Source organism: Leuresthes tenuis, unplaced genomic scaffold (assembly GCF_036924035.1).
Source record: "Leuresthes tenuis unplaced genomic scaffold, fLeuTen1.0.hap1 SCAF_1, whole genome shotgun sequence".
Taxonomy (NCBI): domain Eukaryota; kingdom Metazoa; phylum Chordata; class Actinopteri; order Atheriniformes; family Atherinopsidae; genus Leuresthes; species Leuresthes tenuis.
Window position 1 is genome coordinate 4,451,317 of NW_027325355.1, and position 12,088 is coordinate 4,463,404.

A 12,088-nucleotide genomic window follows, 5' to 3' on the forward strand; every position below is an offset into this window, starting at 1 on the left:
CTCATTCTCAGATAAATTAAAGGTTTGAAGATTTTCTGTGTATTGTATTGACTGATCTTATTTGTCGTGTTTATTTAGAACTTTTTGACCCAGTTTTCCGACATAAATCTGCTCTGAAGAAGAAGTTCCAGTGTGTGTTTGAGGGGATTTCTAAAGCAGGAAACCCAACCCTTCTGAATCAGATCTACACAGAGCTCTACATCACAGAGGGAGGGACTGGAGAGGTCAATGATGAACATGAGATCAGACACATTGAAACAGCATCCAGGAAAGCAGACAGAGCAGAAACAACCATCAGACAAGAAGACATCTTTAAACTCCCACCTGGAAGAGATGAACCAATCAGAACAGTGATGACAAAGGGAGTGGCTGGCATTGGGAAAACAGTCTTAACACAGAAGTTCACTCTGGACTGGGCTGAAGGCAAAGCCAACCAGGACATCCAGTTCATGTTTCTATTCACTTTCAGAGAGCTGAATGTGCTGAAAGAGAAAAAGTTCAGCTTGGTGGAGCTTGTTCATCACTTCTTTACTGAAACCAAAGAAGCAGGAATCTGCAGCTTTGAAGAGTTCCAGGTTGTGTTCATCTTTGACGGTCTGGATGAGTGTCGACTTCCTCTGGACTTCCACAACAAGGAGCCCCTGACTGATGTTGCAGAGTCCACCTCAGTGGATGTGCTGCTGACAAACCTCATCAGGGGGAAACTGCTTCCCTCTGCTCGCCTCTGGATAACCACACGACCTGCAGCAGCCAATCAGATCCCTCCTGACTGTGTTGACATGGTGACAGAGGTCAGAGGGTTCACTGACCCACAGAAGGAGGAGTACTTCAGGAAGAGATTCAGAGATAAGAAGCAGGCCAGCAGCATCATCTCCCACATCCAGACATCACGAAGCCTCCACATCATGTGCCACATCCCAGTCTTCTGCTGGATCACTGCTACAGTTCTGGAGGATGTGTTGAAAACCAGAGAGGGAGGAGAGCTGCCCAAGACCCTGACTGAGATGTACATCCACTTCCTGGTGGTTCAGGCCAAAGTGAAGAAGGTCAAGTATGATGGAGGAGCTGAGACAGATCCACACTGGAGTCCAGAGAGCAGGAAGATGATTGAGTCACTGGGAAAACTGGCTTTTGAGCAGCTGCAGAAAGGAAACCTGATCTTCTATGAATCAGACCTGACAGAGTGTGGCATCGATATCTCAGCAGCCTCAGTGTACTCAGGAGTGTTCACACAGATCTTTATAGAGGAGAGAGGGCTGTACCAGGAGAAGGTGTTCTGCTTCATCCATCTGAGTGTTCAGGAGTTTCTGGCTGCTCTTCATGTCCATCTGACCTTCATCAACTCTGGAGTCAACCTGATGGAAGAACAATCAAAGTCTCAGAAGTCTGACACACTAAAAGAGACTCTCTTCTTCCAGAGTGCTGTGAACAAGGCCTTACAGAGTCCAAATGGACACCTGGACCTGTTCCTCCGCTTCCTCCTGGGTCTTTCCCTGCAGACCAATCAGAGTCTGCTACGAGGCCTGCTGACACAGACAGGAAGTAGCTCACAGACCAATCAGGAAACAGTTAATTACATCAAGGAGAAGATCAGTGAGAATCTGTCTGCAGAGAGAAGCATCAATCTGTTCCACTGTCTGAATGAACTGAATGATCGTTCTCTAGTGGAGGAGATCCAACAGTCCCTGAGTTCAGGAAGTCTCTCCACAGATAAACTGTCTCCTGCTCAGTGGTCAGCTCTGGTCTTCATCTTACTGTCATCAGGAAAAGATCTGGATGTGTTTGACCTGAAGAAATACTCTGCTTCAGATGAGGCTCTTCTGAGGCTGCTGCCAGTGTTCAAAGCGTCCAACAAAGCTCTGTAAGTACAGACCCGGTTTAACCACTTTCAGTAGAGTGGAAGCCAGGTGACGTTTGTGGACTTTGTGAAACCTTCTTAAAACCCTGTCCTTCCACTCATTCTGAAATAAAAACGGGTCATTTTGCAGCAGAATGGAAAAAAAAACCTTGTTTTCATCAGATAACAGGATAAATATGTTATAATAAATATAAATATGTTATATTCAGCTGATTTCAGTTTTGACTGTTGAGAGTATCCAAAATTGAACTGTGAGTCAGGTTGTTCGTCTGTTTTACTGCAGTTATCAGAACTGACACAATTACTTTGGAGGCAAAGATGAGAGGCTGAACAACACCTACTCCTCTGCTTCATTACAGTGCAGTGATGAAGCTGAAGGTTAACCTGTCACAGATCTAACTGCAGAGTGATAGATGGCATCCAGAGTGTCAGAGTAGAGACTGATGGATGCATATAGATCAACATTTCCTCCTCCTCCACTCTGTGTCCACACAATGTAGAAAAACTGCCTCATTTCTGTACAAAAACTCAGTTTTACACATGTCACTTAAATCTGATTCATGAGTTTTAACAGTGAGACCTTCATCTGTCCAAATATTAGCAACAACATTTATTTATAAAGTCAGTAAAAGTTCCATCCACAGTCACAGTTGTAGAAAACAGGATTATCTGCATCTGAAACAAGTTCAACATTTAACAACATTTAAAAAAGCAGTTGCAACTGCAGTTTTTCAGTGTCCATGCTTATAGTTTGAGCTCTATAACAGAGGACTGTGTCATCAGCATAAAGATGGACATGACCATCAGCTCAGTGTGAAACTCTGTCAGTTATATACATGGTGAACAGGACAGGACCTGAGAGGAGCTCAGTTTACAGTCACCCAACAATTCACACTGAGATCTATCAGAGAAACATTATGGAACCATCTACAGGCTGTTTGATCCAAGTCAGAGGATCCAAGCTGCTTCTGGGATCCACCAAGAGCACTGCATCATGCTGATCCCCACTGAAGTTTTGCATTATAGATATATGTCAAGAGGTCTGAGATAAAATAAGTGAGTGAGTTGAAGAAATGATGGATCAGCTTGTATTATCAGAACCTGTAAAATCATAACCAGATGTTGTCATCATGTTCAAAGTATTTAGACAGATGAACACATTTGTGAAGCTGTTATTGTACAGATAATAACATGAGCTGCAGTCAGCTCCAGTACCTGTATCTCCACTTCACCTGTCTCTCCTCTCAGATAACTGTGAAATAATGACATTATGAGATTACATCACTGAGATGATTGCATTATCACAAAGGGAATGATGTGCTGATAAATGTTAGACTTTGTTCCTGGTTGGCAGCTCTGAAGTCAGCCCCACCATCAATCTGATGGCATTAGTTCCTAAGGTTTGTTCCCCATGAAACCCTCTGCTGTTTGAATCAGATTCTGAGGATGTCTCTGATAAGCTGCAGTTCCAAGGTGGAAAGGCTCAGCCACCATGTGGACTCCTTGTTTCACTCATGATGTGTCTTTGAGCATAAAAAAGCACAGCACGGACATGATCACAGGCTTATAAACCTGATGTTCCCTATAAGTGGTCTTTCTGTCCACATTCAGCGTTAGAGGTGATTGATTCTGATCCCAACTGTTCTTTTTCTCTGTAATTGTCTCTTAAGACTGAGTGTCTGTAACCTCTCAGATGAAGGATGTGCAGCTCTGTCCTCAGCTCTCAGCTCCCAGTCCTCTAGTTTGACAGAACTGGACCTGAGTAACAACAACCTGCAGGATTCAGGGGTGAAGCAGGTGTCTGCTGGACTGAAGAATCCAAACTGCAGACTGGAAACACTCAGGTCAGGATTCATCAAACTGTTTTTATGAACAGCTGACAGAACACCTGTGGATGGTCTTTGTATGATTGTTACAGAAGCTTTAGGCCTCTGACATCACAGGAACTTACCTGAACCTGATACCTGGCCCACAACCTGAACCTGGAAAGACTTTTTTGGGTCATTTGGTCAGTTTCCTTTTGGGCTGCGTTTTCATCCAATAAATAATGTGAAGATTCATATAAAGTTATTTGAGTGAGTTGTCCTCCTGAGCCCAACTGATGGGCGGGGCAAACAAGTTGTCAACAAGTGTTGTACCTCGTTCCTTCTAACTTACCTTATATGCATGACATTACGTTCCCTTTCAGTCGATTCACTCGGTACAACACTTATAGTCTGGGACATATATACATGCCCCACAAAGCAGCCGTTAAACCTGGGTCAGAACCACCACCGACCACCAGTTCAGACCCAGCAGAAAGAACAGAGTGACCCACCGAAGGGCCTGTCGCATCCAAGCTGTAGAACTGAACAAAAGTGTGTGGTGATGACCAACTGGCTGCAGCACAGGCATCACCCACAGAAACTCCTCTAAACAGGGCCCATGACGCTGCCACGCCCCCGGGTTGAATGAGCTCTGACACCATGAGGTGGAGGGAGACCCCTGCTGCTGTAAGTTAGAGAAATAGCTTCTACAATCCAATGAGACAGTGTCTGCCGAGACAGAGCTTTGCTCCTGGCTGGATTGACAAAACATACAAACAGCTGGTCACATAAAGGCACATTCTGTGTGCGGACAATGTAAGAATGAAACGCAGTTTCAAAAGGAGGGGCGTAGAAACTTGAGAGCTCCATCACCATGGAGCTGTGGTCGGATGGAATAACCTGAGGTAAGAGTTCCAAGAGTTCTGCAGCCAGGCACGCAAACCAGCAGGCAGCAGTGACCCACACCAACAAGAGTGTTTAATCTAATGTTCTGGGGGAACAAGGCTAACTAGCAGAAACTAGGGAGCCTGAGATCAACAGAGGAGTTCTTAGTGAAGTGAAAAGCGTAAGAACTGAGGAATGACTGGAATGATGACTGTAAATACAGTGTGGGTGGGGCCCATCACACATTATCACTGCATGAGGGCGTGATTCGAGGTGTCTTCTGCCAGAACACGCCAGGGCGTGACATCCCATCCTACATGTGTTGTACCGAGTGAATCAACTGAAAGAGAACTACCATTAACAATGTTTAATTTCATGTACATTCAATCTGTTACATTCAACACAGTACAATTCAGTTTCAGTATAAGTTGTAAACATTAAGGATAAGAAATACACAGCCAGAACATTGGAAACAGCCTGCACACGCTCCCACAGAATCAGACCAGTTTCTGGTGGACCATCACTTTTTGGAACAACACCGGTCCTCAACCCATCGCCCCGATACTGTCCTTCTGCCACCTGACGAGTGTTGACTCGTTTTTAATGCCACCATTTCTTTTTTACCTTTGCAGGGTCCTTTTCTCAGACTTTACAGAGTTGATTCTTCTGTTTCTTTTTTCCATCCAGCAGCTTTTCTTCTGTTGTTGATTCCAGAACTAAGATCAGCAAATAAAACAGATTTAATTTTCTCTGCTTCACTGATGAGCGTCTCAGTTTCACATTTGTTAAATCAGCTTCTTCTTTCCTGCTGCTCTCGCTTTATCTGAAAAGGACTAAGTAGGGGAGTGTCTGCATGTATTTGTGGCTAAAATGACCAGGTTCATCCACGTGTGTAGTTTGATTCTGACTCAGATTTATGAAGACACAAAGTCAGTAATGTGAGACAGTTCCAGTTTCTCTGAACATTTGTTGACATTCAGCTTCAGTTTCAGAGCAGTTCTCTCAGAGTTTCTGTGTTGTTTTGTGTGTCTGCAGCCTGTCAGGCTGTCTGATCACAGAGGAAGGCTGTGCTTCTCTGGCCTTAGCTGTGACCTCCAACCCCTCCCATCTGAGAGAGCTGGACCTGAGCTACAACCATCCAGGAGACTCAGGAGTGAAGCTGCTGACGGCTGCACTGAAGGATCCACACAAACTCAGGTATGGAGAGGCCTGCTGCAGCCACACACAATGTCTGATAGAGGAGGAAGAGCTGGAAACATGTTCTCTGTCCTGCACTCAGCCCTGTGTTTTTGCTTCCTGCTGAGTGTTACATGAACAATCACACATGTAGGAGCCTTTTTCCTTTGCTCACAGCAGAAACACTGGTTGAACAGAAACAGCAGATATTTGTGGAGGAGGTCTACAAGGAGAACATCTGCAGGAACAACAGTGAGAAGTGTCTGTTGGTCCTCTGACCCTGGATCAGATACAGAGATGGGTCCAGGCCATGTTAGCCTAGCTTAGCACAAAGATTTATAAAACCATGTTCACCGTACATCTGGAAATATGAACATGTGGATTAGACCTGTGTCCCTCCCTCCATACGCCCACATGGGGGATCTTCAGCTGGACCGGCTCTCTGACAGCTTCAACACATTCAGAGAACAATGTGTGGAACTGGATGTGTTTCAGCTTAGAGATAAAGCCACCAGAGCAAACTTCAACAATCCTCTGAGCGCCACATGACTTGATATCAGACTTACTGACAGAGCACACAGATCCCTGCCTCTGGAGTTTGTCATGTTAGTGATCACTGCTCCATCACCTGTGTCAGAGACACTAAAATCACTCAGTCTCTAATGACCAGCACAGGAAATGAGAAGCATTTGAATGTTCAGGATGTTTGAAATGACTCTGATCATATATTCTCTGTTACTTATCCTGCCGTGGCTCTGGACGACTTTTCACAGTGTTACGGTGACCAAATTCCAATTCACCAGATGTGGGACAAAAACTGTCACAGTTTAGTCATCCAACCATCAGTAATTTTCCATTGATCCTGCTTCTGCCCCACTCAGCCTGTCAGCCACACACACCTCATCAGTTAACTCCACTCACCTGTGCACACAGCTGCCTCTCATCACATGCAATCAGCCCAGCATATAGTCACCAGCTCCACACTCTATCCTTTGCCAGATTGTTCTTTGCCATGCAAGTCTTTCCAGCGTTCTCCTGCCAGCTTTACTGGTACCGACCTCGCCTGTCCCTGATTCCCCGCTTCGTCTGCCTCCTGGTAATTCGACCCAGCCTTCTGTCCCTGACCAAGAACTTTGCCTCTCCTCTCCTGATTCCTGTTTGCCGGTTTCTAAACCGTTTGTCTGTCTTCCAGAGTTTCAGTAAAGCCTTGAACTTTTTACCACTGTCTTCTGACTCCTTTGTACTGCAATTGGGTCCATACACCACCCGTTAAAAAAAACTATGTTTGTGTGGGACAATGTGGGATACCAGTGCACTGAGGTGGCCTAAAATAAATTTTAAAAATAAACCTCTATTCTACCCCTTAGCTTGTACATTATTATCCTTAGCCATCTGGTTGATTCAGTAGCACATAACAGACTGCAAATAAAAACTTAACAAATATATCTTATTTTAATGCAACTTTCTCAAGTTCTCTCACGTACGAAAACATAGTCAGCATGGAGCTGTCATTAAGCTGACCAGATTTCTGAAATGAAAATCGGGGACATTTTCATTGCAGTGGTGAAAAATCATCAAATATCATCATCATTATGAAATTAAAAAAAACAGGTACAAGTACTTTTCCATGTTTCTTAACCATCTTTTATTACACAAAAGGTGGCAATCAAAAAATTAGGTGACATTACAGTTATCTCCTCATTCATCCACCTCCACCTCAGGAGCCTGGGTAGAATAAGAGCAGAGTAAACAATCATACTTACTTCAATGTTACATCACTTCACACACACACACATGCACTCACAGCCAAGTCTACCGCCAGTTCACACAAAATAAATAAGTTAATACACAACATACCATTTATCGCGGCCGCTGGTCTCCTTTTCTTTCCTTTTTGCCACCTCCAGATTGCTGTTGTTGACGCCGCTGCGTCTGTACGTCATGACGTCTTCTCTGGTGATGCGTTCAATGGCGACCGTAATAACTGGTGTTACCTTGAGTCTGCGCGCATTTTCCCCCGCTCGGTGTCAAAATAGGGGACATTTTCGGGGACAGCTTTGACATCGCGGACGTCTGGTCACCTTATCTTTCATACTATTTTACATCGCATCTGAAGTTAACACACCTGACTGTGTACAATTGAACACAATAGACAGTCAGGACTACAATTGTTCTTTCAATTATAGTGCTTTTTGTGAGTCTGGCATTGTATGTGTTGTTTTACGTCGTATTCACCTCCACGTGGAACGGAAAAATTACTCAAGCAAACTTCACACAAAACTTAACCAGATTCGCCTTGCACTGGTTTCACCCAGGGGTAGATGTTTTTCCAGTCTTTGTTGTAGCTGCATTTTCTTTCTTTAGTTGTACAAGTCGTATTTTCTCCCTTTCCCGCCATGTCTCATGCTGCATGTCGGTACCGTTCTGACCTGATTTGCATTTTTCTTTGTTGTTTCTTCTTCATCCCAGCCACAGATGGGGTGAAGAAAAAGAAAAAAAAAACGTGTGGGACAATCCAATAAACACTATCCAAGGAATTCCAGAGAAACAGGAAGAGAGGGACACTGGGGGAAGGAGAGGAAGAGGCTGGAGGCTTTTCAGTCTGTTTCAGATTCCTGAAAAGTGATCAGGCTGAAATAAATGAGTGATTATGATCAATAAAACCACAACACCTGGTAGTTAATATACTTCCAATGACTATAGATTCTCCTCTGATCTTATTCTGAGCCGTTAATGTTCAGTGTGGAGGGTGGAATGAGGGGAGTGTTTCTAGTCTAACTTTTCTAGATGAATGTCTTCCCCTGGCTGGCTGTGCAGCATTCAGATTGACCAATGGGTCTGAGAAAGGATCTGGATGTTTGGCTGCCCTGAAACATACTGAGAGGAGGAGTCAGCAGAAACAATGTGACCATCAGGAGAGACCATGATGTCAGAAACTGAAGTGATTTCATTAGAATTCTTAAAGCTCATATTTGGATTCAGAAATGAGTGAAAAATCAAAGTGAAAATTCTTCCAGACTTGAAGAGTTGAATTCAGAGACAGAAACTTCATCTCCATAATCTGACTGCAGAAGACATTTGGTGCTTTTAAACTTCAGAATGAGCTCAGACAGATTTCCTTCCATCCATCGTTCTTCTCTTTCTTCACTTTCTTTTCTTTCCTCCTTTTTCTGAGATAAATCAAATAATGAAAGCATCTCTGCATGAGTCCATAATCTGCTGTGCAGAGATGATTGAAAGGAGTTTTGTGTTCAGTGTTGATCAAACAGCTTTCATTCTAGTTTTCAGATGCTCCATTCCAGTGGATGTGTCCAGACGTTTTCCTGTTCCTTTCTCAGTGTAGAACAATGTGTATGTGAGAGCCATATAATGTCCATGTTTGCATGCTGAAAGAGACTGTGCTGCTCTGACCCCCCTCCTCCTTTCAGGGTGGAGCCTGCTGGAGAACGATGGTTGACACCAGGTCTGAGGAAGTGTAAGTGTGTTCTTCATCTGATTCATGACATCCAACCATCTTCACACTGTCACATCACTCATTGATCAAAGTGAACAGATGATAGATCAATAACTGCAGCTGGATTGTGTTTGTTCTCTCCATCAGATTCCTGTCAACTCACAATCGACACAAACACAGTGAACAGGAGACTGAAACTGTCTGACAACAACAGGAAGGTGATACTTGTGGAGGAGGTTCAGTCATATCCTGATCATCCAGACAGATTTGATTACAAGTGTCCTCAGCTGCTGTGTAGAAATGTTCTGACTGATCGCTGTTACTGGGAGGTCGAGTGGAAAGGAGAAATTGATGTATCAGTGAGTTACAGAGGAATCAATAGGAGAGGAGGAGGCAGTGACTGTGTGTTTGGATGGAATGATCAGTCCTGGAGGCTGAGGTGCTCTGATCTTTTTGGTTACTTTTTGGTCTGTCACAATCAAAGAGAAACACGCATTACCTGCTCCTCTGTCTCTAACAGAGCAGCAGTGTATGTGGACCGTCCTGCTGGCACTCTGTCCTTCTACAGAGTCTCCTCTGACACACTGATCCACCTCCACACCTTCAACACCACATTCACTGAAGAACCTCTGCATCCTGGATTTAGGTTCTGGTTCAGTTCATCTGATTCCTCAGTGTATCTGTGTTGAGTATAAAGAGTTTTCTCCTGTCAGAGAATCACTGCTGAACAGATCGTTCAGTCTGTACATGTCTGTCTCTTTCACTCAGAAACACCTTTTCAGATTCATGGATTCAGTCACTTTCTGTTTGAAACTCTTCTAAATGATTCCTTGGAAACTTCTTCCTCTTCCAGTCCTTTAAAGATGGAAGCTGCCATTCTTCCAGGATGTTGTTTTTCTGTGTGTTTCCAGTCAAAGCTTCACACTGAATATCAGTATGTTGTGTTTCTCTGAAGCTCACTTCAACTGAGACCATTCAGTTCATGTCAGCTGCAGTTAGTTTGCTGCACATGTGACAAACTGTGATATCAGAGAGGAATCACTGAGCTGCAATCAGCCAATCAGAAAATTGGGTCAAATTGTTAGGAAAAAAAGGCAGATGTGTCTTTCTTTTCAAATGTGTTTTAGTTTGTGTTGCAAAAGCTTTAAAAAAAACATGGATCATACAAAGAAAGCAGCAGAACTGAGTGTTTGTGTTAATATGGTGTTATCTGCTCTAAATATTGTTTTCATTCTATCTGTTCTGTTTCCTGTCTGTCTTCTCTGCTAATTATTCACAATAATAAAGCTGAACTTCAACCTAAATGCAGCCGTACTTCCTTAAAGCAAAAATTATTCAATGAATCTGATGCTGATGTTTCACAGAGATGTTACTACATTGTTGTTCGTTTGATTGTTGAAGATTTGGATCATATATTTATATCTGACTGGACTTATTTACCCCATTAAATGTGTGAATCTTCCACCTCTCCATTAAAACAAAACTTGTTTCTGCAGAGAGTTTTATTCTGAAATAACTGAGTCATGCTTTTCGATCAGGATCCATCACAGACTAGACTTCCTGGAAGCTGAAAAACAGCTGGAAGGTCACGCACGTGTGATGATCAAAAGTTTACAAAATTCTTGGTTTTCCTGCTGTAAACATTCAACACATTCGTTTTTAAGAGGTTCAAAGCAAAATGTTGCAAAGGTGAAAATCTTCCTCTCACAGCGGTTGTGTTTTTCTGAGCGGTCTGATGTCTGTCCCGCGACCAACTGGACTGGAAACGTCACTAAAACAATGAAGCTGTTGTTTTAGCAGCCTCATGAAGTCGAGTGTCGTCCTGCTGGGAAAAACAGCAGCTGAGAGCTCAGATCAGGCATGAGCAGGGAAAACTGGGCAGAAACCTTCAAACACACCAGACTGAGAGCTGAAAGCACCCAACCACAGAGCCACAGCCAGGACCAGGACCCACAATGTTAAAATGTTTTCATTTTACACTGATTAGGTTAAAATGTGGAACTAAGAAATACAAAGAGTCTCTAAGATCAGATTACAGTTTAAGTACAGACGGTTCACGCTTTGTTGTGCTCTGGTGGGACCATAAAGATGTGAAATGACAGCTGATCATCCTGCTGATTTAGCTGCTGCTCTGATGCCACATGTTAACATCTGTCTGTTTGTCTCCAGGTGAACCATGACGAAGTGTACTCTGACCGTCTTTGTCCTGCTGAACGTCTTCACGCTGCTCAGGATTCCTGCAGGTGAGACACATCAAACATCTTCATCATTTAGAGTTTCAGCTGCTTTCACACAGAAAAACTCTAAACTACCTCACAGAGGAGACAAAGACCTGCCTGATGCAACCAGGAGCTCCATATTCACCTCACAGAAGCCTCTTATTTAATGTTGTAAAAGGAGTTTTACTGCCGATCTGTCATGTGTTCATGTTAGCTGCACCAAATAGAGAAATTTCACTCACTTTAAAAAAAACAGTATCACACATACAGACACATTAACACTAACAGGTTAAAAAAACAAGGCAAAAGTAACATAAAATCCCCAAAATGCAAACTTCTACACTGCTATATCTTTCTAGAAGTTTAAAGTGGAGAGTGAAACCTACTTTGACTCAGGTTCAGGTTGCTTCTTTCTGACCAGCAGCTTCAGCAGTTTCACCTCTGAAATCAATCTAAAGCAGTGTTTGTGCATGGAGTTTGTATTTTCTGTCAGTTTTGAACTGAGGAAGGTGAAATGAGGGCTCAGCTGATTGGAAACGTTTAGTTCATGATAATTTTTAATGTGTTATAAACACAGCTTGAATGAATGCATGGACTTGATCTTTATCTGAGTGCATTTTAGATCAGACAGTTATAGCTCATTTAAATACAACTTATTCCTCAGAAGTACAAGAAGAACTTGTATTTTAGA

At 43.2% G+C, this 12,088-nt stretch overlaps 3 protein-coding genes across 3 annotated transcripts in view; 2 read left to right on the plus strand and 1 right to left on the minus strand.

Moving 5' to 3' along the window:
* The window catches only part of LOC140294513 (protein NLRC3-like), a 1,060,349-nt gene that overhangs the window by 213,347 nt on the left and 834,914 nt on the right, over window positions 1-12,088 (minus strand). The window lies entirely within an intron of this gene.
* Window positions 1-12,088, plus strand: part of LOC140278845 (NACHT, LRR and PYD domains-containing protein 3-like) — a 228,296-nt gene that overhangs the window by 28,964 nt on the left and 187,244 nt on the right. The window lies entirely within an intron of this gene.
* The window catches only part of LOC140294529 (uncharacterized), a 28,773-nt gene that overhangs the window by 4,999 nt on the left and 11,686 nt on the right, over window positions 1-12,088 (plus strand). Inside the window, exons 6-7 of the mRNA XM_072379596.1 lie at window positions 79-1,603; window positions 7,632-7,701. Of these exons, the coding sequence (XP_072235697.1) occupies window positions 79-1,603; window positions 7,632-7,701 (1,595 nt within the window). The remainder of the gene's footprint in view (window positions 1-78; window positions 1,604-7,631; window positions 7,702-12,088) is intronic.